Consider the following 23,664-nt stretch of genomic DNA (forward strand, 5'->3'; position numbering starts at 1 on the left):
TGTCGTGTAATCGTATAGACGAGTGAGTCAAAGGCTTATGCAGGGCAGCTTTGTGTGTTGCCAGTAGGTTTCGTTCGGTGACCATGTCATCCCGTTTTGGTAATCAGGATGACAGTACTAAAGCGCATCAAGATCTAGGGAGGACCGGAATGGCAAGCTGGATATATATCACCCTTATAAGCTGTACAAAGTAATTTTTACACTATACGGCGTTTCTCTTCAAGATGACATACATAATTTGTCTTTGTTTTCTTAAAATAGTCAAGTCGTTAGTGACCTTTGTCCTCCTCGTCTATACGCTCGTTTGGAGGTGGCGCGGGGTACACAAGCCTGATCATGAAGTGGGTATCAAAATCAATAGCCATGACTCACAGCAATGATCTTTTGTAAATGGAAAGGCTGATTAGGCAATCTGACCAAAACAACGAAACGAAAATGCTGTGGACAATAATTTGAACAATATAGGATCTTCAAAGAAAGCAAACGTATAAAGATGGAAGCTCGGTTGAACAGAAACATCTCCATCTCCATCAAACGAATCCAACAACCACCCGACAATGTCTTCTTCCACATCTTTTGAGCCCATGCCGGCAACGGCTGCGGCCACTATTGCCAACTACCATCTTAGCGGCCCAGATGCCAAAATGCACTTTGCTATAGAGATTCCCCAAGCAGAACATCGCATCAAACTCGTCAACGCTTGGCGCATCCCGCCAGGCAGCCGCGTCCTCGAAATCGGATGCGGACAAGGCACGACCACTGCGGTTTTAGCCGAAGCTGTTGGTCCAACTGGCCATGTTGATGCCGTGGATCCTGGGCGTCCAGATTATGGATCGCCCTGGACGCTGGCCCAGGCACAGGAGCATCTTTCCAAAAGCGCTATAGGGGATCGCATCTCGTGGCACTTTGCCGATCCCATCGACTTCCTGGCGGCCAATGCGGATAAGACGTGGGACTATGTCATCTTTGTCCACTGCATCTGGTACTTTGACTCGCCTGCCACGCTCACCAAGATGCTGGGCGCCTTGAAGGGGCGAGCAGCGTCTCTTCTCGTTGCGGAATATGCTCTCAAGGCGACGGAAAAGAATGCTCTGCCGCATGTTCTCGCCTCGGTGGCACGAGCTACCCTCGAGGCTCACAACAAGGGCAGCCAAGCTAATATTCGATGCCTCTCCAGCCCGGGCGCCATTACTGATGCTGCCAATGAGAATGCCTGGACTCTTGATGGGGAGACTTTCCTGGTGCCTGAAGCGGGACTTTTGGATGGCCACTGGGAGACGGGAACCGTCAAGAGTCCAAACTTTTTGAAGGAAATTGAAGACAAGGTGGAAGATCCGAAAGTTAGAGCGCTCTTACGCTCAGCTCGAGATGGCGTTCTTGGAGTTTTGGAGACGATGGAGGTGAAGAAGTCGTGGACCATGGATGTTTGGGCTGCCACCTTTCACTAGAAAGCATCTCATTTTGTTATGACAAAGGTTATACGTATTATTCCAGCATACAAATAAATTCAATAGCTATCGCTGTGATGTGGAATACAAATTATGCTATTTAAACATTCTAGGATTGCTTTGTGTTGAACGAATTCCAAAGTCTCACTTTCAAAAGCAAAAAAAACTCGGACTAACTGACATCTTTCTCAACTGCATTACATCAAGATTTGTTGATATCTCTTTCGGCTTCAGGTGCATGAGCATCCATGTACGCATCTTCGAATGGCTTCGCTCCCATGCGCGACCAAGCCATGGCTGACATCAGAGCCTCGTCCGTTTCCTTTGATGCAAATAGCAATTCGGAGTTTCCATCTCCAAGATGTGTAACTGATCGATCCTAGAAACACGTTTATTAGTAAACAGAAAGAAGCAGACTTCGTTTGAGCGCATAGCATACCAGTCCCAGAGTCAGCTTGATTACGCCATCTGCCCATTGATTCTCATAGACGTAACTGGGGGTTTTGCCCGCAGCCGCACGGAGAATATTATCTGCCACAATTGTGCCTTGTCGCATCGCCGATCGCGCGTTTGGGTTCGGGGTATCCGTGTCGGCAACGTCGCCACAGATGTAAATGTTTGGTAAAGAATCGTCGGCTATCTGGAGGTTTGGCTTGACTTTGATGTGGCCCGTGGATGAAATCGAGTTGGGAGAGAGGGTGGCAACCACGTCGGACAGTGGTCTTTGGCCGGTACAATTCATCTGTGATGTACACCCATTAACTCTTTTAACGTCATATAACGCTATCAAGAGAACTTACAAAGAAATCACAGGTAATCTGTCGGCCGGATCTGAGAGTCACTACTCCAGTTGCGGCGTCTTCATTTACCACGCGCTCTTCAAGGATGAGCTCGACGCCGAGTCTTTCAAGCCCTTCCCGTGCAGATTTCTGAAGGCCTTTGCCGAAGCGGTGCATAACCGCATCTCTAGAATGGATCAAGATGATGTGCTTCTCTGGGTATAAGTCCTTGGCATCTGTGGCGACTTCGACCCCGGCAGCACCTCCTCCAACGACAACAACCGTGTTCGCCGATTCGAGTCTGTTTTGCATGCCTTGTAGGCGCTTTATCCCTTCCGTTTTTTCTGTACAATTGACTCGCGATGGAAGGCCATCTTGTACACCCGCTCCTGTAGCAATGACAAGAAACTCGTATGGTATTGACTCCTCGCTGCCCTGTAGCCTCACAGTGGTTCGGTCGATATCAATAACCTTGTCTTGGATCCAGCGATACGACCCTTCGATGACTCCGTCCAAGTACCCTCCGTAGGGAATAAACGCCTTATGCTCGTGCCCTTTGACGACGCAGAATCTGGGAAGCACCCAGGTAAAGTGGAAATGGCTGTTCGGTTCAACAACCACGACGCGATAAGGGCTACGGGGAGAGAGATTCTTTGCAATGATCTGAGCGACACGGTAGCCCGCAAAGTTGGCGCCGACAATGACGATGTTGCGAGTTCTCTCTTCTGATCCAAGAGACCCAAACAGAGCGGCTTGACGTCGTACTATGACACCTCGGAGAGCGAGCCGTAGCTCTGTCCAAAGCATAACGAGAGCATAGCCGGCAATCTTGGTGTATAATTTTGTCTTTTCCAACATTTTTGCTTGCCGGCTTGAGAAACAGATTCTGTGAGATATCCTACCGAGAAGTCAGAAACTCACCAAGGAGAATTTCCAGAATCGCCATTGTTTTTCATGAAGAAAAACCTCCAAGCCAGCGAAGAGGGTGAAAATGCCGAACTCAGCGCGTCACGGACGAGACCTCTCCGGCCGACTGTGTCCGGAGTCCGACTCGGAGATTTCCATGCTTTAAACGTTCTCATCTAAGCAGAAGCAATCGTTGCTAGCGGCACGGCAACGCCAAGGGACAATCAGACCCCCCAGTGGAGAGGAATCGTTAGCTGCAAGCTCTGAACGCTAACGGATGCAGTTTCAGGGATATTTTGATCGAATGTGGACCAGACAAGTTATCTGATGATCTGATAATCGCGCATCTGTGCCCTGCGCGCACCGTCACTTCTGGCCAACTTGCCAACCTGGGACTTGCACCGCCGCCAGTCTACACAGCCTACTGGTTTCGATATTTCGAGCTGAGGGCACTATGAGTCATAATTGCAGGCTAGTGCACCTTGTAACATTTCAAGTTGTTAAGAATTAGCTATTAATGTGGTAAAATCTAGACCAAAGTGCCATCCCTACACCAGTTTGGGTGCAATATCCGAACTCCCAAACTCGGGATAACCCTTGGACTTCCACTCTGTAAAGCTCATCCCACCGGCAATAGATGGCATTCTGATCATCAGAGGAACTTCGATATCATTCTCCGTGCCCAATACTTCAGCTTTGTGTACAATCTTTTCGTCGAGCAGCTCAAATCCCAGTTTCTTATACAGCCCAACCGTCGAAGGAGACGACTCAAAGTAAACCGGTAGCCCTGCTCGCTCGCCCAGGTCCATGCCCCATTGCACGAGCAACGCTCCAGCCTTGCGCCCTTGATGCCTCGGATCAATGCCAATAACGTGGCAATCTAAACGATAAGGATGGAGTTTATTAGCAAAAAAAAAAGCTGCCTGTCTTGGCATGCAATCCCACCAACAGCCGAGGGCTGAAAATGTGGATCTCACCAAGGATGAACGTACAGATATAGCGCCTGCCGCCAAACAGTCTTTCTCTCACCTCCCAGAGAGGATTTAAAATCTTTTCTGCCCTTTCTCGCTGTTCCCCGAGGAGCCAGGGTACCCCCTGGTTCCTTCGTTCCTCCTCGCTCCGCTCTGTCAGGTAAACATCACCGAGAGCCATGCCAATGATGTCCCCGGTGCTCGTATCGACGCATTTGAAAGTGTACTGGGATGCGCTGGTGTGCCAGTAAGCCAGTGTTCCGGCAGCGTGTGCCTTCTTGAAGTCGTCGTCGATCACTCCTGGAAAGAGAATCTCGAGCATGATCTTGCCCATTTGGTCGTTTTGGAAAGCGTTAAAGTAGACATCGTAGACCTTGGGGATGTCTGGGATTAGTGCCGGGAGGACAACTTGGACCATGGCTGTTTGCTGTTGCGCAGTTAAGATCCAATGTTTAAGGGCTGGGGTTTGTCTCTGAGAAATTGAATGAGAAAGGCCACAGCGTATACGAAACGAGCTTCGTGTTGGAAGAGCAGTCTGTCATATTTATAATTTGAGGACTGGCATGAAGATTCCGCCGAGACCGAACCTAGACAGGTTGGTTGGATGACTGGAAGGCATTTCAAGCATGTGGCACCGCAGGGGGACCGAGCACGGTGACAAAAGTCCGTCTGTATTGGAAGCTGATGGCGAGGCTAGTAAGATAATTATCTAGCCATCGTATTTGTGAACGCCGAGTGCTCAAGGCCAAGAAGAGCTGACAGCCTAGTAGATTGGTGGCCAAGGCGCGCCTCACATGCTTTATTAAGAGCCAACCAGCATCGTAAGGCTAAACCAGCACTTGATTCGATAGTTTCCACCAGAAGTGTATGTACCCGGAGGAATCCAGGATGGCGAGTGAGTGGGATAGAAACGATTATTAACGATTATTTGTCCCGATGGAGATGCCCTGCCGACTTCGCTCCATAGAACGCTTGGCGTTTATTGATCATGCAAGGAAAATTAAAGTTATCTGATCCGCTGCTGATTAGCGCCTTTGGTACGTCAAAACTATCGGAATTGTTTCCGAGAATGTTAAACCTCTAAGCTTATTTTCCTCGTGTTGAATGGAGAAGTGAGGCGGCGGAGCAAAGCCATACTTTGGGCAGCGGCAAATAACGAGAAGATGATGGCGCATCGGGATATTTGCACGCAGATATGAGTCGCTTCTGTTTTTTCTTCTTCTTTCTAATAGAATCTTGCCGCATTTCTTTGGACGATTTAAAAAAAAAAAAAAAAACGCAAGGTGTCTGGCCGTTGAATTCTCGTTTTAGCCAATCACAAACTTTGTCTAGGCAGTTACGGGCATTCGCGCTCTCTGCTTCATATGGCGTCGCAAGGTAACAGCCAATTCTCCTACAAAAATTGCACGCCTTGGGCTAAGTTCGATCATGGTTCCTGCACAACTGAGGTTACGAAAACAATATCACGAGACTGACTAAATAGATGGAGGAATCATCAGCATTACTATCAATTGCCCAGAACAACCGCTTCGAGATATTGTAGGTCGTGGGTTCCCTCAGAAGCGGGTACTTTGTTCTCATTGTCGTCCAACTCGAAGCCATTCGCTAGGAAAATGCCAACCAATCTCGCAAGATTTACAAGTTCCTTTTGCGTCTCAGAGATATCTCCCATGCTATTGTAAAAAGCCTCCCAGAAATGGGCCCGGAGGGTCTGCTGGTTGGCATGGTAGCACCAGCCTTCTTTCATCTTCCAGATTCCAAGCATGGTCTCAAGGCCCCCGAGCGACATCCCAAACGGACTGATCTCGGCATCTTTCCAGTCGCAGATACCCATGATCTGCCCTGTGCTCCGGTCTACATGGATAATGTTCTCCAAGAGGTCAATGTGATTGGGCACGAGCGGCCAGTCCTCGGCAAAGAGGTCGGGGAGACGGGTGGTGAGATGATCCAGAGTCGAGCGAAAGCGCATCGGCAGCCCATCGCAGAGCTTCCGGAGCTGCGACGAGTAGTCCTCCAACAGCGTCTCGCGCTTTGGAAGCAGCATCGATGCTGGCGTGTTGTGCCAGGCAGAGGCGAAGAATCTGTATCAGGAAGAGTCAGCGGCGTACTTTTGGGCTTGGGATTGACAGACCTTGCATAATCTTGCAGAGTTCGTTGTAGTAGCTGACAGTCATTCTGAAGCAGCTCGTTCCGGGCAAGATACATCGAGATGCCACCGACATTGTTCATCGTGTAGATGTAGAGGTCGCCTAGCTTGCCGGCGCACCTGTGGTGTGGCATGAAGTTTGCGTAGGCTCGCTCAACATGGCCGAGAAACTCAATATCCAGCATGAAGTCCTTGGCGCGAAACTGGACAGCAATCTGCTCGTTGACAACCGTGTAGCTGGTTCCGCCTTGCACAATTGCTGCGTGGACAGGTGTGCCTGCGATAAGTTCAGCCTGTTCATCGCATTGCTGCTGCGTCAGACAAGTTTTTGCGAAAAAGTCAGATATCTGATGCCTTGACAAAGCCGCAATGCTGCTTTCCATTCTGATGGGTGACGCTTTGATATAGATCACCTTGGTTCTGGCTGGCACTAAAAGAGTCTTGGAGTGACAGATGTCGGGGTATGAGAAGGAGAGGAGACACCTGCGGAGGCAGGATGCCTGTTGGTTATTATTATTAGAACGCTTGGACTCGTTTGCTCAAGTAGATTATAAAGGTGACGAGAAGCCTGATATTTATATAAAGGAAAACATCAAATAGGCTTACACCAATAGGTAGCCTTGCCTCCATAGGAATGAATAAAATATATTAAATTATAGGTACGCTTTATAGCCAGACATTTCCACTTGAGCAGGCGTCCAAAAGCGACGATAGGAGCCGTACTCAATGGAAGTGATGGGCGCCACAAATGAAATTAGGGAAGATGACAGCTGACAACAGTTATGAGTGGCAGAAGGCGCGTGTTAAATCTCTACAGGACAAACAATGTGGTGATTCCATACGGGCAATGAAAGGACATTGAAGATTGGTCGCAAGCCCCCTGTAAGCCACCTCGTGGTGAGTTGCGCCCTAAAAACCAGGGTCCAGCTTTTGTTTGAGACAGTATCCGCTACCAGTCTCATTTCTGCATCGTCAACGATATTGTCTTTCTAACTATTATAAGAATCAATCGCCCTCAAGACCAGCGATGCCATCACAGAGTCAGTCTGTTTGATTAATGTGATGATATAAGCTATAGTTGTACCGACAATTGTAGCGGTCGCTATTTTTGTCACAATTAATAAGCCGTTGAGTGATCTACACACAGGACTGCTTCGATACTCGGGGCACCTAACAATGCTACCCCGTGTTTGGATCTAAAATTTCAAACGCCACCTTTTGACAGGTATCCTGTACCTAACGACTCGCAGTAATCATGCAGGACTTGCTTGTACTTGGTTCCAAACGCCAAACCAGCCCCATCCAGCGTGCGACGCCGGCGATATCCAGGCACGGCGCAAAAAATGACATCCCCTGGTCGCACTCTGTGGCTGTGAAGAAAAAAGGATCCTCCAGGATACGAGCCAGAGGTGCCACAAAGACCGAGTCGCCTCTATTCGATTGTCGCGCCTGGCCGCTTCTTGTCATCTGGCAAAGGCCAAAGGCCATGTAACCAGCGACCATGGCACTCTTCCCCAAGCCTGTGGAGACGCAGAATGTCGGGCTCTTCCTGCTGAACAAGCGCCTGATTCGCATCGCGATTGGCGTGGTGGCCTTCTTCTTTGTGTCCTGTGGCCTGCTCTGGCGGCATCAATACGACGGCGAGCCTCTGCCGAGACTGCCTGCCAAGCAACCCACGCCGGGCATCGACGAGACGTCTGGATACTATCCCTACGAGACTGCCAGCGACTACGACCCCGTGTCTCTCGATCCCAACAACAAGACGACCGCAGAGCTCTGCGCAACGTTTCCGAAGCACTTTCTGGGCCTCATCCAGCCTGTGCTGAAGATTGGCCACAGCGAGGATCGTGCAAAGCTGGACGCTCAGCTCGACAGCGTCAGCGCCTGCTTCCAGCCGGACGAGCTGCTCATATTCTCCGATCTCGACGAGCGCATCCGCAACCACACGGCGATTGACATCCTCGCAAACCTCCCACCCAAATACTACGATGAGGATGAAAACCCAGATATCTCAAGTTATCTGCTACAAAGAGAGTTGAAGAAGAATGGCAAGCTGGATGAGGACAAGGAGGCGACTAAGAAAATCGACGGCTGGAAGATTGATAAGTTCAAGTTCCTGCCGCAGATAGAGCGGGCTTGGCTGTTGAAACCCAACCGACCCTTTTATTTCTTCTACGAGACTGATACGTATGTATACCCTGTATTTTCCTCAATGGCCAGAGATATTGACTCCCTTTCAGATACGTCGTATGGGACAATGTATACCGATTTCTCTCAACTTTCGACCCCGATACTCCCGTATACATGGGCTCACCGTCTCCCGGGCGCCGTGACGACGACCACGATATCAAGACATTCTTCGCTAATGGCGGCCCCGGATATGCCCTCAGCCGAGCAGCCGTAAAAGCTCTTATACACCGCGACGTGGCCCCGCATGGCCAGTATAGCGGGCCGTCCGTCACTGAGCAATGGCTCCCTCTGCTCCAAGGCGAGTGCTGCGGCGATAGCGTCGTCGGCTGGACCTTGTGGAACAGCGGCGTGGCTCTGCAGGGATATTGGCCCATGTTTAATCCTCATAGTCTACATGGAATCCCGTTTAGTGACCTTTATTGGTGCCAGCCTATAATGACCTTGCACAAAACATCGCCAAAAGACATGGTCGATGTCTGGAAGTGGGAGTTTGGGCAAAGGAAACACGAGGTATGCCGTCGCTTTTTTCCACTGAAATTATCACCGTAACTTTGGAATTGTCAAGGCTCTAACATGCGTTTATAGCGTCCACTGCTTTACTCTGATTATTGGCGATTCCACCGTCCCGGTACCTCTGACACTTTGGAAAACTGGGATAACGGTGACTGGGGCGCCTTCAGACCCGACCCAGAAGAAGGAGTTGACTCGTTTGAAAAGTGCGAAGAGGCATGTACAAAGGACAATGGCTGCGTTCAGTGGCACTGGCGGGGCAGGGACCAAAAGGAGTGCGTTCTCTCACGAGATTTTAGACACGGGCAAGCGCGAGAGCCAGAAGAAAAGGACGGCAAATGGGTTGACTTCAAGTCTGGCTGGCTGAAGGAGAGAATTGAAAAGTGGCGAGCAGAGAGGCAGTGCGAGGTGGTTGAGTGGGTTGGACCAAGCATTACACGAATATTTTGAAACATTTTATTGGACATTTAACGAAAGCGCGCGATTGACGAAGTTTGATGTACAAGATTTTGGTTGGATGGATATACATTTAGAGTTACTGTATGGGAGGTTTATGCTTGGATCATACGGAGAAAACGCGTATATAATTAGGTAGATCTGTATCAACAGTAGGCATTGGCATAACATGAATAGGTATGTTGAATAAACGCAGCGCAGCGCAGCGTCGGGTATCATTAAGCAATCTACCTATGCTAGTAAACGTAGCGAAAGTATGGATTCTCTTTGTCAGTTAGGTCTTGAAATGCAAGCTTTGCTCGCTCGGTCTCGTCTTCTGGCAGAGCCATTTTCTTCTTGTTCTCGGCTCGTAGCACAAGGTACAGCGTCGTAGATGCAACAATGCAAATGATGTAACTGGTAAATCAAAGTTAGCAATCTCGACTGCTATTGGATTGGCGAAATAAGCGTACCATATAATCAAACCAAGCCAGAGAGCGGGATAGTGTCTGCTCTTGGTCTGCGACCAGATCAGCTGTGGCCCGACGATGTTGCCAACGCAGTAGGCCACGAAGATGGTGGCGGCCATGAAGCTCTTCTTGGTGTATCCCGCGACATTCGACATTCCAATGGTGATGATGAGGCTGACCGTTCCGCCAAAGAATCCTGTGATGGAGTATCCTACCACGGGCAAGGCAGCATGGTGGCTCCAGGTGCTTTTCCAGATCATGGCGCAGCCAGCAATAACAGGCAAGCAGGTAAAGATTAGCATGAAGATGCGGATGTTGCTGAACTTGGAGCCAAGATAGCCTGTCGCCAGGATGACAATGAAGCATAGCGCACCGAGAGGGAACTGGAAGACGATGGACTCGACCGTATCCCAGCCGAAAGTCGATACAATAAGCGGCCCGAAGCCACTCACGGCGCCGTTGACTGTATATGCAGAGGCCATCATGATGGCGATTAGCCAAACCTTGACGTCTAGAACCGCTTCCTTCAGCTGGGACGACTTGAACTTTGTGCACCGCACTCCCGTCTGGCCGTGCCGAAGTCTCTCCACGGCTGCAAATCGCTCTTCGTTGGTCAGGAACCAGGCTGATACCGGAGAGTTTGGCAGCGCGAAGCAGAAGAGGCCAAAGAGAAACGTCAAGGACCCAGCCAGCAGGTATATATACTGCCATCTCTTCAACCCTCCTCCTGTGATTTGGGCAAATCCGTAGTTGAGCGCTCCGCCAATGATGGTAAACAGACCTGTGCTGCTAAACCACCAGCTCTGCCGCAGCGACTGCTCAGACTGCGTGTAATAGCCTGAGATGATGCACATGAACCCAGTGGGGATGATGCTTTCCACGAACCCCAGAAAGAATCGCTGAACAAACAGACCCTGCCAGGAAGTCACGGCCGCAGTGAGCATACAGATGGCGGACCAGAGGATGACGACGGCGCCGAGGACTCTTCCCATGTCGAAACGCTGTAGGGCAAACGTCATGGGGTACAAGCCTCCCAGCATGCCAAAGTAGAAGATTGAGGTAGCCCAGCTGAGACGTCTGGTGTCGACTGTGGGAGGCACAGTTGAGTTGTCCACGACGCTGAGGTGAAGATCTGCCGTCATGCCAAAGAGGGCCGCTGAGCCGAGAATCGCCTTGTCGTAGTAGACGAGGCCATCTGTTTACGCAAATCCATGTCAGCACGTTTTCCAGCATCATAGCTAGTCCTCTCTATACGCCGAGATGGAAGAAAACTGACATCCGCAAATCATGGCCGGAATTAAAAACCAGTCAATTTTCCTCACGGCTCTTGCTTCCACAACGGGATCAATAGCATGTTGCACCTCGCCGACCATTGCCACCGCATCGTCCTTGTCAAGCGGTCTCTGGTTTGATATGTCGCTGTCCATGGTTGGTAGAAGAAGCGAGCTTGCAAGTATGGGATACAGCGCAAGGATGAATCAACCAAGCGCCAGCAACTCCTAAAGAAAAAGGACAAGAGAAGAAAAAAAATCGAATCCATCACGTTTTCAAAAGCTTTTGAGCTCTAATAAGATAAAATGCCCCTAGTGTCCGATTGCCGGCGCGATAATCAACGGCCATGGGTAGCTAAGCTCGATTGCGAATAAGTGACATGGAAGAAAAAGAGCTAAGCTTGGCGATGGCGACTGTAATTGGCGGCTGGCAGAGGAATGGATCGGTTAGAGGCGGGCAGAGTGGACCAGCTTCAACTCGATAGTCAAAAAAACCGTTGGGAAAAAAAAGAGCTCAATCACTGAAAACCGCGAAAAACATTAGGCAGGGATATTGATATGAAGTTAAAATAAAATAGGTAGAAAATTTATTCGTTTCCGCCAACGCGTCCATGCCATGCAAACCATAAACTATGTACAATTCCAGTCCATTGTCATTGAACTCATTATATCTCGGGGGTATTTTTGTTTTTGTTCAAGTTTTTTTTCTTTCTTTCTTCTTTCGTCATGTAGATTTACAGCTTTGAGGGCGTGTCGTTGGGGCTCTTGACCTCGACCAGAAGCTTGCCGGTGTTTGAGCCCTTGTACAGGTCAACCAGGCCCTGCTCGGCCACCTTGAGGCCGCCGGTCAAGATGTGCTCCGTCTTCTTGATCTTGCCCTCGGACACCCACTGGGCGAGCTGCTTGCGGGCCACGCCGTACTCCTTAGCGTAGTCGAAGACGATGAAGCCCTGCATCTTGATGCGCATCGTGATGACGCGGGAGATGTTGGCCGGGCCCTGGGGCTTGGAGCTGTTGTACTGGCTGATGCCGCCGCACATGACGAAGCGGGCGTGCTCCTTGGCGCGGGCAAGGCACATGTCGAGGATCTCGCCACCGACGTTGTCAAAGTAGACGTCAATGTAGTTGGGCGTGGCCTCCTTGAACTTGTCCTTGAAGTCGGCGTCCTTGTAGTTGAGCGCAACGTCGAAGCCGAGCTCCTCGACAAGCCACTTGCACTTGTCGTCGCTGCCGGCAAGGCCAACCACGCGCGAGCCGTTGATCTTGGCAATCTGGCCGGCAATGCTGCCCGTGGCACCGGCGGCGCCAGAGACAACGACCGTCTCGCCGGCCTTGGGCTCGCCAATCTTGGTCATGCCGGCCCAGGCAGTGAGGCCCGTCATGCCCAGGACAGAGAGCATGTCCTTGGGCTCCTTCAGGCCAGGGTAGTTGGACGAGGGCTCAAAGGCACCCTCGCGCAGAACAGCATACTGCGTCCAGCCAGTGAAGCCGCAGACGTAGTCGCCAGCAGCAGCCTGCTTGCTCTTGGAGGCAACGACCCGGCAGACGGACGCGCCGCGCATGGTCTCGCCGATCTGGACGGGAGGGACGTAAGATCGAACATCTACAAGATATCAGCCACACCGATTTCAACACTTGAGATTTTTCAAGGATAATTTACCGTTCAACCACGCACGCATGGCAGGGTCCAAAGAGAGGTAGAGGGCCTCAACCAGAATCTCTCCATCCTTGATGTCGGCCGACGTGGGAGCAGGGGAGATCTTGTGGGTGAAGGTGGTGCCGGGAACGATCTCACCGGTAGGGCGCTCAGCCAGGACAATGGAAAGGTTCTCAACAGCCATGGCGAATGTGAGGTGTGGTGGTTTGACGTGGAAAAGAAGACGCGCTAATAAACAAGTAGGATCAAGTTGGATACAAGATCTGAGACTATTTCAAACCGCCCTCGAGACCTGGCGTCACCGCCGTCTTTATACCCGTACAACTATATCGCATCTAGTCTGTGCCAGGCAGGGAGGCCGATCCGGCTAAGCAGTTTAGCTGAGCATCGACGACGCTGGTGGCGGCGACGCACTCAAAACGGCTGTTTGCTCCATTCCACTAGGACGGCCGGTGTCTGAAACAGCAGCAGCATGGAGATTCCGGAGACCCGCCTGCATTGTGTCGTACCGTCGACTGAACTCCGTGTCAGTGAGAGTTGAGGTGCAAGCAGGTGGCCCGAGTTGGCAACTTCTCCATTGGCGTTGCACACACGGTGGGGGCTTGAGGCTGCTGCGTTGAGGAGCCGCCACTACGAACGATTCGGAGCCGTAGGTCGGAGCCGTAACAACAGATCGAAACCGCCAAAGACCACATATGCTATGCTGGTTTTAGATGGCAACGGCCCTCTTCCACTACGTAAACTCCAACTACGGCTCCCCACAAAGCCACTAGGCCCGCCATATCGCAATAGGGATATTCCTCCGGCGCGGAGTTCGCTCTCGCCGTGTCCTTGCAGCTCCGCTCAGCTCTATATGCATCTCTGACTATCGGCCGGCCGGCCGAGCCCTCTTTTTAGAAAAGAGCCCGGCCGCTGGGACCTGCGATCCAGGGCTGGGTGGATGAGGTTAGAGCCCGCCTGTGCATAATTATGGAGAGACGCAAGTTGCCGAGGTGGTTTCGGTGTTCCATGGAAGGCAGCAGGACAAACAGCAAGTCCGAGACTAAATGGGGGGGGGGAAGAGAAGCAGAGAGAAGGGACGGAAAGGCAAAAATGCTCCTCAAAAAAAATAGTCTCGGTGAAGAGACAGATGCAGGCAATTTTCCGATTCCACTTGCGATTTGTGACTCGCTAGCGCAAGATCTGCTGGGCGATTTGTAATCCTTGGTGCGGACAGATTTTGAGTGCAGTTTAGGTTGCTTGCCGGATTCAATGTGCAGAGGCTGCTTCACCATTGGCTGCTTAAGAGAGAAGTACAATATGAAGACGAATTATAACACAAACACAACGTCATTCCTAGTAAAAGGTGTAGAGGCAGGAGAGGCAGTAGAAGCGATAGAATCACAGTGTGAGCAATAATAGAATTATGCGCTTATAGTTGTAAGATTCCCTTTTTTTTTCTTTGATTTTCACTTGTTGCTGTACATCACTATTCTTTTTAATAGTGACATGTAGCATTCCATGCCAGCAATCTCAAGTTGCAGAGGACGAGACAGATGAGCGTATGCACGTAAAGCTTCATGGTCGGTACAGTTCAAATCACCAAGTACCATCGATTTACCCCTAAACCCCAAACAAGATACTCATGCGATTCAATTGTATACCAAGGCCATGTCCGCTATTTCTCATCCGGAATGGAGCCTACAGTACCTGCAACGCACCCAGCAGAGATTTCCAAGCCCAGCAACGGGTGCCGAGGCCCATTTTCGGCAGAGTTGATACTAAACTGTACGGATACCGCCCCTGATTAGAACTCGCCACGCTAGCGGAGCGGAAAGGCTAGCGCTGTTCGAAATCCGTGGATCGCCAGATCAAACAAGTCGATCTCAGTTTATCTTCTTGGAAGGGTCGAGAAGACGCTGCATGCATCCCGACGTTGCTCCGGTATCAATCATAGTCCATCTATTCATCGCCACCGAGTCCACAGGCCGCTGCTCTGTCTGCAAGACTATGTATCATTCACTCACCAAAATGCTGGAACTACATGTAGCTAGCAAAAAAGAATGGACAAAACTGCCATGGACAGTGCGTCGCAGAACTTGACGGTCCAAAACGTCGTCACACGATACTGGGCACCCACACCAGAAAGGTCGTATGATTACGAATCAAAAGCGTCACAAGGAGGCAGATCCATATGCCGAGGATGTACTCCGTTGCAGACCGGAAAAAAACATTGCCTTTTGGCATCTGCGTGAAATTATAAACATGTCCGATTATGTGAAGCTCTCCATGGGTACGGGGTTATTGGCAGATCCCTAGGACTTCCCGGCAAGTGCCGTAACTGTATCGGGCAACTTCTTCAGAAGGATATAACTCCGTACTCACAGCCAAACCCGTATTTCTGCGTGAGCGCATAGGCCTGGTCTCTATCATTACCTATACATACTGTTGCCGCGGATGTTAACGTACGCTTTCCGCTTTTCCCCAGTACCTCATTCTCTTGTAATATTTGTTCAACATGTCTTGGATGGAGCCATCTTGGAACGGATCAATGAATAGTGCTTATTGACTAGGCAGTTATGAGTAAGCCATCAAGAGATCCAGTCAAAGACAAGATCCATTGATCGCATCTCTCTAACAGGAGAGGTGTTTCAAGAATAGCCGAGCGAATCGGTCCAAGTGTTTCACAAGTCCAGGGTGTCTCGATCTCCGCCTTCTTTCATGCAACCTGAACCCCAAACTGCCGAGCCTCTGCTAATAAGTGCAGCAAGTGATAGATCGCTGAATAGTGTAAAACTGATAGCCGCTGCGGGGCATCGTGGTGAAGGTGGCCATACATAAAAGATAGTATTGAGGCTATAAGGCGTTTCACGGCCCTCATTCTAGCTTAACTGTATCGATCAATCTTGACAACACAGAGGGGGCACCAACATCCAGCTGTTATAAATAGACTAATGGGGTCATTCTACTCTTACAATTTACTCTCTACGATATTCTCTCTTTTTTGATCCTGGAACTACAAAACGCCCTTGGAGTTTGTGGGCCTTGAATCAAAGTCTGAAGGGCTGACCTACCACCTTCCCAAGCAACAACGAGCTGGTGGAGGACTACAACGACGACAAAGCACTTACTTTTTTTGTGTATATTGTTTCATGATTCAACTCTAGAAATGTACTTTAAGCAGAAAAAGTGAGCTGGCTCGAGAAATATTCTCTTGGTTGTTCCCTCCGTCCTATTTAGCGAGCTTGTTGTTCTCGAGCTAGGAGCTCAAAGCACCCGGTGTCGCAGATGAACAAGCAAATTTGATCACATTTCTTCAGTAAAGTTGTTTCCTTGCGCCATGAATCTGCTAGACTGCGAGTGCTGCACACTAACACGAATTGACAGAATAAACAGCTTCTCTTCCGTAAGAGGTGCGAACTAGTGTTGAGATAGCTATGTGAAACAGCTCCTACAGTTAAACTGCAAACACATGGCGTCTTCATCCTTAGCCATGCACAGCTTGCGTCATGAAGATTAAAATGGGCTTTTTTTTTAGATCAAACCAGAACTTGGATGAAACTTCTTGATCGGTCGCATTGTTACAAATACCGCCATGAAGACCATTTTAACTCCGCCCAAGGATTGGCAGACCAGTTGATCATCAGTTGCCATCATTCACAGCGCATTACCAGTCTTGTTTCTATGATGCTGAAAGATTCGTGGCATTCAAGACGCAATAGAGTTGATACCTTGCAAAATATGCCGTTTATACACTAACACAGCCATGCGGCCGCAAGTCTATTAAATACGAAAGGCCAGACTTCCATCATCGGCTTGACCCACTTGGGCAGCCCAAATTTTTTTTGCAGAGGACTTTAAATTCAATGTTACTCCGTGCTCCGTTTGATTGAGAGTTTCTGGGCCAGAAATCTGAAAACTTGGATAGAGCCTCAGCAACAAATTCTTTGCTGCAACATCGCATCCATTGGGCGACATCGCAAATCCTGCGTACAGGCGAAATTAACAGCATTTATAAATCAGGTCACAGTCTGATGACGAATTAGTTTTTCCGCCGGCTCTCCTCTTCTGCTTTCTACAATATTTGCGCTGCAGTGAGTCTAGGATGGCGGTAAAGTTGCTCCGACTGGCCGCTCAGGACGCCCGGAGTGACTTGACACATTCATTATTTAGCAAATGCCAGCACGAAAAGACTACTTTAGGAAACCCATTGCCCTAAAACGAAAATTATGAACTATGAACTATTTCTTTTAGTACCTTACAGTGATGCTTAAGTGATGAAAGCCCCATCGTCAGCTCAGAGTGTATAATTGAGTCTTTCTGTTCAGCCGTCACTCCGGTGCGCGACCGATAAGGGGCTAGAGACATATGTTGGAAATTTTCCCAAACGAAAAGCATCTCTTTACCCTTGATAACTATTTTTTCGGACATGATCCAAGCCGTTCTCGATTTTCGTATCTTCTGCAATTTTTCCGACGCCTTCGAAAGTCTGGATACCGCCAATTTCTCCCATCTCTTTGCATCTTTCCCAAAACTATAAGCTACAGTCGGATTTCGCATCAGCTTCTTTCATCATGTCGACGACAATTCTAGGGCCACCTGGGAGCCCGGGCGGTTTGATTACATTTGGCCCCAACGCCAATTGCACGCTTGCTCTCTGTCCTATCGAATACAGCGTCTACAAGTATCGCCCTTCAGTTCCAGCCAACGCAACATTTGTTGCCCTATTTGGCATTTCAATCTTCGTCCATGTTATTCTTGGCATCCGCTGGCGCCAGTGGAACTTTATGGCCCTCATGACACTTGGCGGCTTGGTCGAGATTGGAGGCTATGCCGGTCGTCTTATTCTCTACAACAATCCTTTCTCCTTCGGCGGCTTCATGGATCAGATTGTCCTCATCACCACCGCCCCTGTATTTTATACTGCTGGAATATACATCACCCTATCCAAGACGTGAGTTTACTGTCAATCGGCCAGACTTGCATCAACCATTAGCTGACGTTCCGCTTAGCATCAACTACTTGGCTCCCGAAATTTCACGTATCAAGCCCGAGCTCTTTTACTGGATTTTCCTCCCTCTTGACATCATCTGTCTCATCCTACAGGCTGCTGGTGGGGCTATATCCGTTGTTACTTCTGGGAATAGCTCAACTGGCGTCGATATTGCTATGACGGGCCTGGGGCTTCAAGTTGGAGGCTTGTTCTTTTTCAGTGTCCTCTTTATCGATTATTTGGCTCGTTATGTCCGAAAGAAGCCTGAGTCTCCCTTGGGTACAAGGATGCGCATATTCTTCGGCTTCTTGGGTGCCGCAATCCTCTTGATTTGGGTTCGATGCGTATACCGTTGCTATGAACTAAGCAAAGGATACGTACATTCGGATTTAATCACAGACCAAGGGCTGTTTATTGGGCTTGAAGGAGTGTAAGTATACCATGTCATCCCTCCAAATGTTGCACATTGATGCTAATATTCGCTTTAGACTCGTTATCACGGCCAGCTATTGCCTCTTCCTTGGACATCCCGGTTTTATCTTCAGCCGAAACGAAGTAAAGGATCACTCTCTTCCTATGTATGAGGAGCCTGATAGCTCAGACTCCAAAGCATAGAGGTTTGTGCAAGCTGCATAACTCAAGAGCAATGGGAGATGAAATCGTTTAGGATCAAACCACTCTACAGAATTCTGCAATGTAATTTTTTAAGACAAGCAGCAAACTTAATATAGTATCTTTGTATTCCTTTTGTATTATCTCAGGGCGAAATAAACCTCATGGCATGTGATAAGAAGATCACCATGACTATCTCTGCACTGGCATCAGAGATGAACAGATCCAAGACTGCCTAAATTGAGTACATACGTAAGCATCTCTTTTTGCATGCAGCCGTCGAGTACAGTTTGCAGCGAGACCCAATAGGCGTATTCTCTTCATATGAATACCTGCGGAGATGATCATAGGTTATACCTATTGGCTTTGCTATCTCTTGATTGAAAGTACTCGTCGATTTGATCACTCAAAGACACGCTTATTCTTCAATGCACTGTTTGACTGTGCGAGCCTTGAAGATTCTGATATATTTGACTAAACCACCAACGGAAATCGCCGTGCGCAATCCTTAAGGCGGTAGACAAGGAATATCAGGCAACTGACTCTTCGTGCTCAAAGTCGTAATGTTTACATCCTGGCATGGCATTCGATAAAGACTTGAACGAACTGAATGATGAATTCTTGAAGAGTTGCGAGCATCGATTAAAAAGTCGCATGAGGTAGAAGATTGTATTTTTTTGGGGAGGGGGCTTGCATTAGGCAATATATCTGGAAAGCGTCGATGGCAGCAGCATATGAGCCGGACTAATCAGCGGCTTGAGAGCTCACCTTGACCAAATAATCGTCGAAACGCGCAAATCTCTGGCGTTGTTCATAAAGCTACGACTATTGATCACATCTTTTCTAGCTCAAACCTACCATCAGTTCAAGGTTGTAAGTGAGGCTCGTTATGAGGCTTTCACACGTGCTCCGCAGTTAGCAACCTCCGCTGCTGATATTACAAATCACGTATACCAAAAATGCATGATGCGATGAATAACGCCGAATGATTCGGAAGTCGCATTAAGTGGGGTATCAATTGGGTGAAGGAGCAGCGACAGGCCGGCGTTAACTAATAAAGACCGGCAGCTGCGAGGATTGGAAGAGGATATGGACTTTAATTGTGTGTACTCCGCAGCTGGCATATATTTTGGTACATATTTAGCTTAGGAGTCGTCTCAATTGAATCAAGCCTGTGCTCGATATTCTCCTCTTCCATCACCCTGACGCAACTTATTCTCTTACACTCTAGGCATCAAAATGGCATCAATTGCTAAAACTGTTGTAGCCACGGGCGTCTCTTCAGGCCTGGTAAGTAAACTGATTTATCAAATGCTCGCATCATTGTAGCTTCCTAGAAAGCTAGAGCTGCGCGCTTCACACAATTTTGCCAGCCAACTTCATGTCTGACCCAACTATTAGGGCTTTGAAGCTATCAAACAACTCCTTTCTCAGCAAGCTCAGCCCTACAAGGTATTCCTGGGGGCTCGAAACACCCAGAGCACGATTGCTGCCTATGACTCTCTCGCCTATGACCGCTCTGGCCACGCGGTGACGGTCTTGCCGCTGGAGCTTTCCGACCTAAAGACGGTCAAGACGTTTTCGCAGCAGGTGTTGGACAAGATTGGAGGTGAAAAGATTGACTATTTGCTTCTAAATGCAGCCATTTCTGAAGGCGCAGAGAAGCCTGGCCCCGGGGGATGGAGGTGGTGCCAGTCGCTGGTTGTGAACCATTTCTGTGGGTGCTCGCCACAGGCAGCGTCACGAGCATATCGCTAATTGGAAATACAGCACAGCACTATCTGACGCATCTGCTCAAGGACAAGCTGATTGAATCAAAGTCTCGTATCGTCGTCGTGTCATCTGGAGCGATTCGCCGGATAACCGATCCTAGTAAGTGAATCTCTATCGCTTCAACGCTCATTCTTCGGCTCGTCTCATACTCACTGGCACCAATCACAGGTATCCTTGATGAAATGTTAAAGGGAGGCTCTGGCGCCGATTTCATGAATGTATATTCCGCCACCAAATTTGTTCAGCTCCTCGGTGCCCATTGGTGGCGCCGCGAGCTGGCCGGTCAATGCGACGTTGTAGCCTGTTCACCAGGCCTGATTCCTGGCACTGGCCTTGGTAGAAATAGCGGACTGCAGCTCACCATGGATATGGCTGATGCAAAGCCGGTTGCTACAGGTACGCTGTTCGCCCATCAGAAGAATGGCAACGGTCAGTGTACACAAAAGACGCTAACATGTTTGCTCAGGAGCACAAAGCATCCTTGCTGCCTTCACCAGATCCGACTTCCCTAGCGACCCAGACCAGATCTTTTTAACCAGCTGGGGAGAGTGGTGGAGCAAGGAGACCATTGAACCTTCTCTCAAAAAGGACTTGCAGAACAAGTGGAGTTGGAGCAAGGAAGAAATCGAAAAAGAAGCTGGCATCACTGCGTGAACAGCAGTGAATAGGAGAAATGGATCGCACCGGCGTAGCTATATACTTATAACGGATGCAAGGACACGAAGGTAACACAATGCCGGAAGCCGACACCATGCCAGAAGACAAATTGAAGTGAATGTCACCGAGTGTCTTCCATTCACTGTTACTGTTTCACAACGTCTCAGCCTGACTATATATGATACGGCTTCCCTCCTTCGTGAATGGGAGTAAATTACAGATAGAAAAGACGATATCAATTTGCCCCATAGCGACCCAATCACATACTAGTAAGAACAGTATACTACAGGGCTAACTTATTACACGCATCAACCACTAATGATTAAACAAGCACCATGTGTAAATTCCGAATCTCCGTCATGCTTTGCCAATGCTCAGACCCGGCCTGCCTCAGTAGAACAGAAGACCTGGGCCAGCTCGAAAGCGAAGTGATGCAGCAGCATGGCGGCCACATCCTCTGGATTAGCACGTATCTTAGAGAAGGCCCTCTGTGCTTGGATTCTTTCATCAACGAAGACCCCGATCGACTAGTCGTCAGGTACGGTATGGATCCGACCAATGGCAACAGTAAACAGGATTGTAAGAATCGCGCCATCATCATCGATCCAGCCGTCAAGAGATGCATCATCATGTGTAATCCTTGCAAGGCTTACTGCGAGCTCGGCCCACCTTCGTCAGGCTCCATCAAAAGTCAGGAAGAGTATATAGACTTTAGTCGTGTTGACGAAGAGATATAAGAGCTTTACAAGCTGTGAAGCTTTAACCATAAGATGATGCGTTTAAACGGCGAAAGATGGAAAAGGAAAGAGTCATCATATTTAGAGGGCCTATCTTATGAGTGAAAAAAAATATTGGAAAACTAATTATGTGCTTGTCATCATGTCATACAAATATCCTCAGCAATTGTCAGAAAAGAAAAGAAAAAGTAACAGGAGGAGAGAAAAGGGAGAAATAGGATATTAGAGCCAGCACCCTCCATCATCAATCTGGCTACACGGGCTCTGCCCCATCATCTTTGTTTATACACGCAAACCCATCAAAATTCCCATTTAATCAAGTGCTTCGTGCTGTATGGCTCCTATGATGGAGGGACAGGAGGGAAATATTGATCTTTGCCTGCCTGGCAAGTCGCGCCCGGAGCGGGCATCGTGCCGTTGACGAAATATGCCTTGACATAGTTATTGGCACAGTCGGAATGCTGATAGAATGTGCAATGCCCGTAGGCATCCAGCGTAACTAGTCGCGAGCCGGCCCAGTCCGACAATGCGCCATTGGCCGATTCCCACGAGCAGACCGGGTCATACTGGGTGGACAAAATCAGCAGCGGATACTTGGTCTCAACTCCCTGCTTTGGAGCGTAGTTGTGTGTTTTCGGGATCTGCCACCGGCCCTTGGCCCAGTAAAACGAATTGGCAGCATATGTGAGGGGATTCACATCGTAAAAGGGTTTGAGCACGTTGATCATGCCTTCGTTATCCTGTGGCCAGAACTTGCTTCCCGAAAGCCCGTCATTCAGACGGTAAAAGTAAATGGCTTCGTCCGGCGGTAATACTGGATTGGTCAATGCCGATGCTCCTCCGTATGCCTGGAATGCTAGACTAGCATTGCCTTGCATCGCTTCGGCGAGAATATATGCGAGAGGCTGGAAAGCGATGGATTTGTAAAGAGCAGGCGAGATGCCATTATACCAAAGATAGGAATAGCCAACGCTACCAAACTTTGTCGCATTCATATAGACGGCCATCTCGTTGGACTTGAGCTTGGCGCCAAAGGTTTCGATGGCCTTGTTAAGATCATCGGCATTGTCTGCCAGAGCAGCCAAGGGGCACACTTCTTTGCCAGCCTTGATGCACTCGTCACAAAAGCCCCAGAATACCCTCTTGCCGTCCTTGTAATCCGATTGGAAAGTTTCATTGTACCACCCATTCTGATGGACAACACCGTCAATTGCCATGCGTCCGGTGCGGTTGGGAAAAAGGCCAGCGTATGTCTGTCCGAGGAGCGTGCCGTAGCTCTGGCCCCAGTACCACATGTCTTTCTGTCCAATGGCGTCTAGGATGCTGTTCATGTCTGCGGCAACTTGAGGCGTGTTGATGTACTTGCCATGCTCGCCACAAGTCTGGGAGCATGACTTGGCAAAGTTAGGGGCCCAGCTGCCATAGAAAGGAGCGTCGGTGACCAGATCGTTCAACGGCACTTTGTACATGGCCGTGCGGACGTCTTGAGTGGCAAAGCAAGACCCAATAGGGGTAGAGCCATTGATGCCTCGGGGATCAAACGTGATGATGTTGAAATCTTCTCCGACGATGGATATCAACTGAGGACCAACCTCATACAAATACCCCACAGCACTCGCGCCAGGACCTCCTGGATTATATAAAATGTTCTTGGAATCGCCGTTTGTATTGTTGCCACGCAAACGGACCACGGAGAGGTTAAACGTCTTGTCGCCCGAATTCGTCTTGTTGAACTGATCTATCGGTACCTTCATGGAGCTGCACTCCATGAGATGGCCGGCGGCGTCGCCACACGGCATCCACGAGATATGCTCGCCGGGATAGGTAACTGCGCCATCTTTGTTGACGGTGCCTTTCAAGGGCGAAGCCTGAACTTGTATGTTGGTATTGATGAGGCTAGAAATGGTCAGAGCCCATGACAGGACGCCTGTCCTTTTTATGGAAAACATATTGATGCCACCGGCCGTAAGCAGTTGAGGTATGCCCGTAGGCAAAGATGGAAGACAGCGGCGTGATCAGAAAGAATACAGAGATGTGGGTATCATAAAGCAAACGAAAGAGTTTTTTCGGCCATGGAATGTTTTGAGTCGAGTAAAGAAGCCAAAGTCGAGTAGTGTTCAAACACTTGGT

General features: G+C 49.2%; 11 protein-coding genes across 11 annotated transcripts; 5 read left to right on the forward strand and 6 right to left on the reverse strand.

The window, feature by feature from the left end:
- The first annotated feature begins 169 nt into the window (after window positions 1-169).
- TrAtP1_008709 (uncharacterized protein) lies at window positions 170-1,517 on the forward strand. Its single transcript, XM_014086950.2, has one exon. The coding sequence runs from the start codon at window positions 558-560 to the stop codon at window positions 1,446-1,448; it is 891 nt and encodes a 296-aa protein (XP_013942425.1). The 5' UTR covers window positions 170-557; the 3' UTR covers window positions 1,449-1,517.
- On the reverse strand, window positions 1,518-3,270 carry TrAtP1_008710 (uncharacterized protein). Its single transcript, XM_014086951.2, has 3 exons — window positions 2,249-3,270; window positions 1,888-2,190; window positions 1,518-1,827 (listed from the first exon to the last, which is right to left on the reverse strand). Exons 1-3 carry the CDS (start codon window positions 3,083-3,085, stop codon window positions 1,651-1,653), a joined length of 1,317 nt encoding a protein of 438 aa, XP_013942426.2. The 5' UTR covers window positions 3,086-3,270; the 3' UTR covers window positions 1,518-1,650.
- A 321-nt stretch (window positions 3,271-3,591) lies between these two features.
- TrAtP1_008711 (uncharacterized protein) lies at window positions 3,592-5,016 on the reverse strand. Its single transcript, XM_014086428.2, has 2 exons — window positions 4,126-5,016; window positions 3,592-4,013 (listed from the first exon to the last, which is right to left on the reverse strand). The coding sequence occupies exons 1-2, from the start codon at window positions 4,520-4,522 to the stop codon at window positions 3,682-3,684; spliced, it is 729 nt and encodes a 242-aa protein (XP_013941903.1). The 5' UTR covers window positions 4,523-5,016; the 3' UTR covers window positions 3,592-3,681.
- Window positions 5,017-5,362: 346 nt separating this feature from the next.
- On the reverse strand, window positions 5,363-7,264 carry TrAtP1_008712 (uncharacterized protein). Its single transcript, XM_014086952.2, has 2 exons — window positions 6,236-7,264; window positions 5,363-6,185 (listed from the first exon to the last, which is right to left on the reverse strand). Exons 1-2 carry the CDS (start codon window positions 6,631-6,633, stop codon window positions 5,612-5,614), a joined length of 972 nt encoding a protein of 323 aa, XP_013942427.2. The 5' UTR covers window positions 6,634-7,264; the 3' UTR covers window positions 5,363-5,611.
- Window positions 7,265-7,435: 171 nt separating this feature from the next.
- On the forward strand, window positions 7,436-9,581 carry TrAtP1_008713 (uncharacterized protein). The gene is made up of 3 exons (XM_014086953.2): window positions 7,436-8,437; window positions 8,491-8,950; window positions 9,026-9,581. The coding sequence occupies exons 1-3, from the start codon at window positions 7,752-7,754 to the stop codon at window positions 9,398-9,400; spliced, it is 1,521 nt and encodes a 506-aa protein (XP_013942428.1). The 5' UTR covers window positions 7,436-7,751; the 3' UTR covers window positions 9,401-9,581.
- Window positions 9,582-11,455, reverse strand: TrAtP1_008714 (uncharacterized protein). Its single transcript, XM_014086365.2, has 3 exons — window positions 11,132-11,455; window positions 9,859-11,050; window positions 9,582-9,802 (listed from the first exon to the last, which is right to left on the reverse strand). Exons 1-3 carry the CDS (start codon window positions 11,280-11,282, stop codon window positions 9,643-9,645), a joined length of 1,503 nt encoding a protein of 500 aa, XP_013941840.2. The 5' UTR covers window positions 11,283-11,455; the 3' UTR covers window positions 9,582-9,642.
- Window positions 11,456-11,689: 234 nt separating this feature from the next.
- On the reverse strand, window positions 11,690-14,168 carry TrAtP1_008715 (uncharacterized protein). Its single transcript, XM_014086954.2, has 2 exons — window positions 12,787-14,168; window positions 11,690-12,729 (listed from the first exon to the last, which is right to left on the reverse strand). Exons 1-2 carry the CDS (start codon window positions 12,965-12,967, stop codon window positions 11,861-11,863), a joined length of 1,050 nt encoding a protein of 349 aa, XP_013942429.1. The 5' UTR covers window positions 12,968-14,168; the 3' UTR covers window positions 11,690-11,860.
- A 3,168-nt stretch (window positions 14,169-17,336) lies between these two features.
- TrAtP1_008716 (uncharacterized protein) lies at window positions 17,337-18,370 on the forward strand (the record flags this gene model as incomplete). The annotated part of the gene is made up of 3 exons (XM_014086955.2): window positions 17,337-17,716; window positions 17,775-18,185; window positions 18,244-18,370. 3 exons carry the CDS (start codon window positions 17,337-17,339, stop codon window positions 18,368-18,370), a joined length of 918 nt encoding a protein of 305 aa, XP_013942430.2.
- A 1,106-nt stretch (window positions 18,371-19,476) lies between these two features.
- Window positions 19,477-21,089, forward strand: TrAtP1_008717 (uncharacterized protein). The gene is made up of 5 exons (XM_014086956.2): window positions 19,477-19,657; window positions 19,769-20,084; window positions 20,138-20,239; window positions 20,309-20,536; window positions 20,607-21,089. The coding sequence occupies exons 1-5, from the start codon at window positions 19,607-19,609 to the stop codon at window positions 20,792-20,794; spliced, it is 885 nt and encodes a 294-aa protein (XP_013942431.2). The 5' UTR covers window positions 19,477-19,606; the 3' UTR covers window positions 20,795-21,089.
- A 43-nt stretch (window positions 21,090-21,132) lies between these two features.
- TrAtP1_008718 (uncharacterized protein) lies at window positions 21,133-21,534 on the forward strand (the record flags this gene model as incomplete). The annotated part of the gene is made up of 1 exon (XM_014086957.1): window positions 21,133-21,534. The coding sequence occupies one exon, from the start codon at window positions 21,133-21,135 to the stop codon at window positions 21,532-21,534; it is 402 nt and encodes a 133-aa protein (XP_013942432.1).
- Window positions 21,535-21,875: 341 nt separating this feature from the next.
- Window positions 21,876-23,483, reverse strand: TrAtP1_008719 (uncharacterized protein; the record flags this gene model as incomplete). The annotated part of the gene is made up of 1 exon (XM_014086379.2): window positions 21,876-23,483. The coding sequence occupies one exon, from the start codon at window positions 23,481-23,483 to the stop codon at window positions 21,876-21,878; it is 1,608 nt and encodes a 535-aa protein (XP_013941854.2).
- Window positions 23,484-23,664: the final 181 nt, after the last annotated feature.

Source organism: Trichoderma atroviride, chromosome 4, assembly GCF_020647795.1.
Source record: "Trichoderma atroviride chromosome 4, complete sequence".
Taxonomy (NCBI): Eukaryota; Fungi; Ascomycota; class Sordariomycetes; order Hypocreales; family Hypocreaceae; genus Trichoderma; species Trichoderma atroviride.

Excerpts from the sequence above, each read along its gene's own strand:
- TrAtP1_008714 (XM_014086365.2), bottom strand. The coding sequence starts at position 11,282 with ATGGACAGCGACATATCAAACCAGAGACCGCTTGACAAGGACGATGCG. Across the intron at positions 11,051-11,131 it reads TCCGGCCATGATTTGCGGAT|ATGGCCTCGTCTACTACGAC; the intron begins GTCAGTTTTCTT and ends TTGCGTAAACAG. Across the intron at positions 9,803-9,858 it reads TGGCTTGGTTTGATTATATG|TTACATCATTTGCATTGTTG; the intron begins GTACGCTTATTT and ends TTGATTTACCAG.
- TrAtP1_008715 (XM_014086954.2), bottom strand. The coding sequence starts at position 12,967 with ATGGCTGTTGAGAACCTTTCCATTGTCCTGGCTGAGCGCCCTACCGGT. Across the intron at positions 12,730-12,786 it reads CATGCGTGCGTGGTTGAACG|ATGTTCGATCTTACGTCCCT; the intron begins GTAAATTATCCT and ends GATATCTTGTAG.
- TrAtP1_008710 (XM_014086951.2), bottom strand. The coding sequence starts at position 3,085 with ATGTTGGAAAAGACAAAATTATACACCAAGATTGCCGGCTATGCTCTC. Across the intron at positions 2,191-2,248 it reads AGATTACCTGTGATTTCTTT|ATGAATTGTACCGGCCAAAG; the intron begins GTAAGTTCTCTT and ends TGTACATCACAG. Across the intron at positions 1,828-1,887 it reads TCAAGCTGACTCTGGGACTG|GATCGATCAGTTACACATCT; the intron begins GTATGCTATGCG and ends ACGTGTTTCTAG.
- TrAtP1_008713 (XM_014086953.2), top strand. The coding sequence starts at position 7,752 with ATGGCACTCTTCCCCAAGCCTGTGGAGACGCAGAATGTCGGGCTCTTC. Across the intron at positions 8,438-8,490 it reads TTCTTCTACGAGACTGATAC|ATACGTCGTATGGGACAATG; the intron begins GTATGTATACCC and ends ACTCCCTTTCAG. Across the intron at positions 8,951-9,025 it reads TTGGGCAAAGGAAACACGAG|CGTCCACTGCTTTACTCTGA; the intron begins GTATGCCGTCGC and ends ATGCGTTTATAG.
- TrAtP1_008712 (XM_014086952.2), bottom strand. The coding sequence starts at position 6,633 with ATGGAAAGCAGCATTGCGGCTTTGTCAAGGCATCAGATATCTGACTTT. Across the intron at positions 6,186-6,235 it reads ACTCTGCAAGATTATGCAAG|ATTCTTCGCCTCTGCCTGGC; the intron begins GTCTGTCAATCC and ends TTCCTGATACAG.
- TrAtP1_008709 (XM_014086950.2), top strand. The coding sequence starts at position 558 with ATGTCTTCTTCCACATCTTTTGAGCCCATGCCGGCAACGGCTGCGGCC.
- TrAtP1_008717 (XM_014086956.2), top strand. The coding sequence starts at position 19,607 with ATGGCATCAATTGCTAAAACTGTTGTAGCCACGGGCGTCTCTTCAGGC. Across the intron at positions 19,658-19,768 it reads CGGGCGTCTCTTCAGGCCTG|GGCTTTGAAGCTATCAAACA; the intron begins GTAAGTAAACTG and ends CCCAACTATTAG. Across the intron at positions 20,240-20,308 it reads TCGCCGGATAACCGATCCTA|GTATCCTTGATGAAATGTTA; the intron begins GTAAGTGAATCT and ends CACCAATCACAG.
- TrAtP1_008711 (XM_014086428.2), bottom strand. The coding sequence starts at position 4,522 with ATGGTCCAAGTTGTCCTCCCGGCACTAATCCCAGACATCCCCAAGGTC. Across the intron at positions 4,014-4,125 it reads TGGCGGCAGGCGCTATATCT|ATTGCCACGTTATTGGCATT; the intron begins GTACGTTCATCC and ends CTTATCGTTTAG.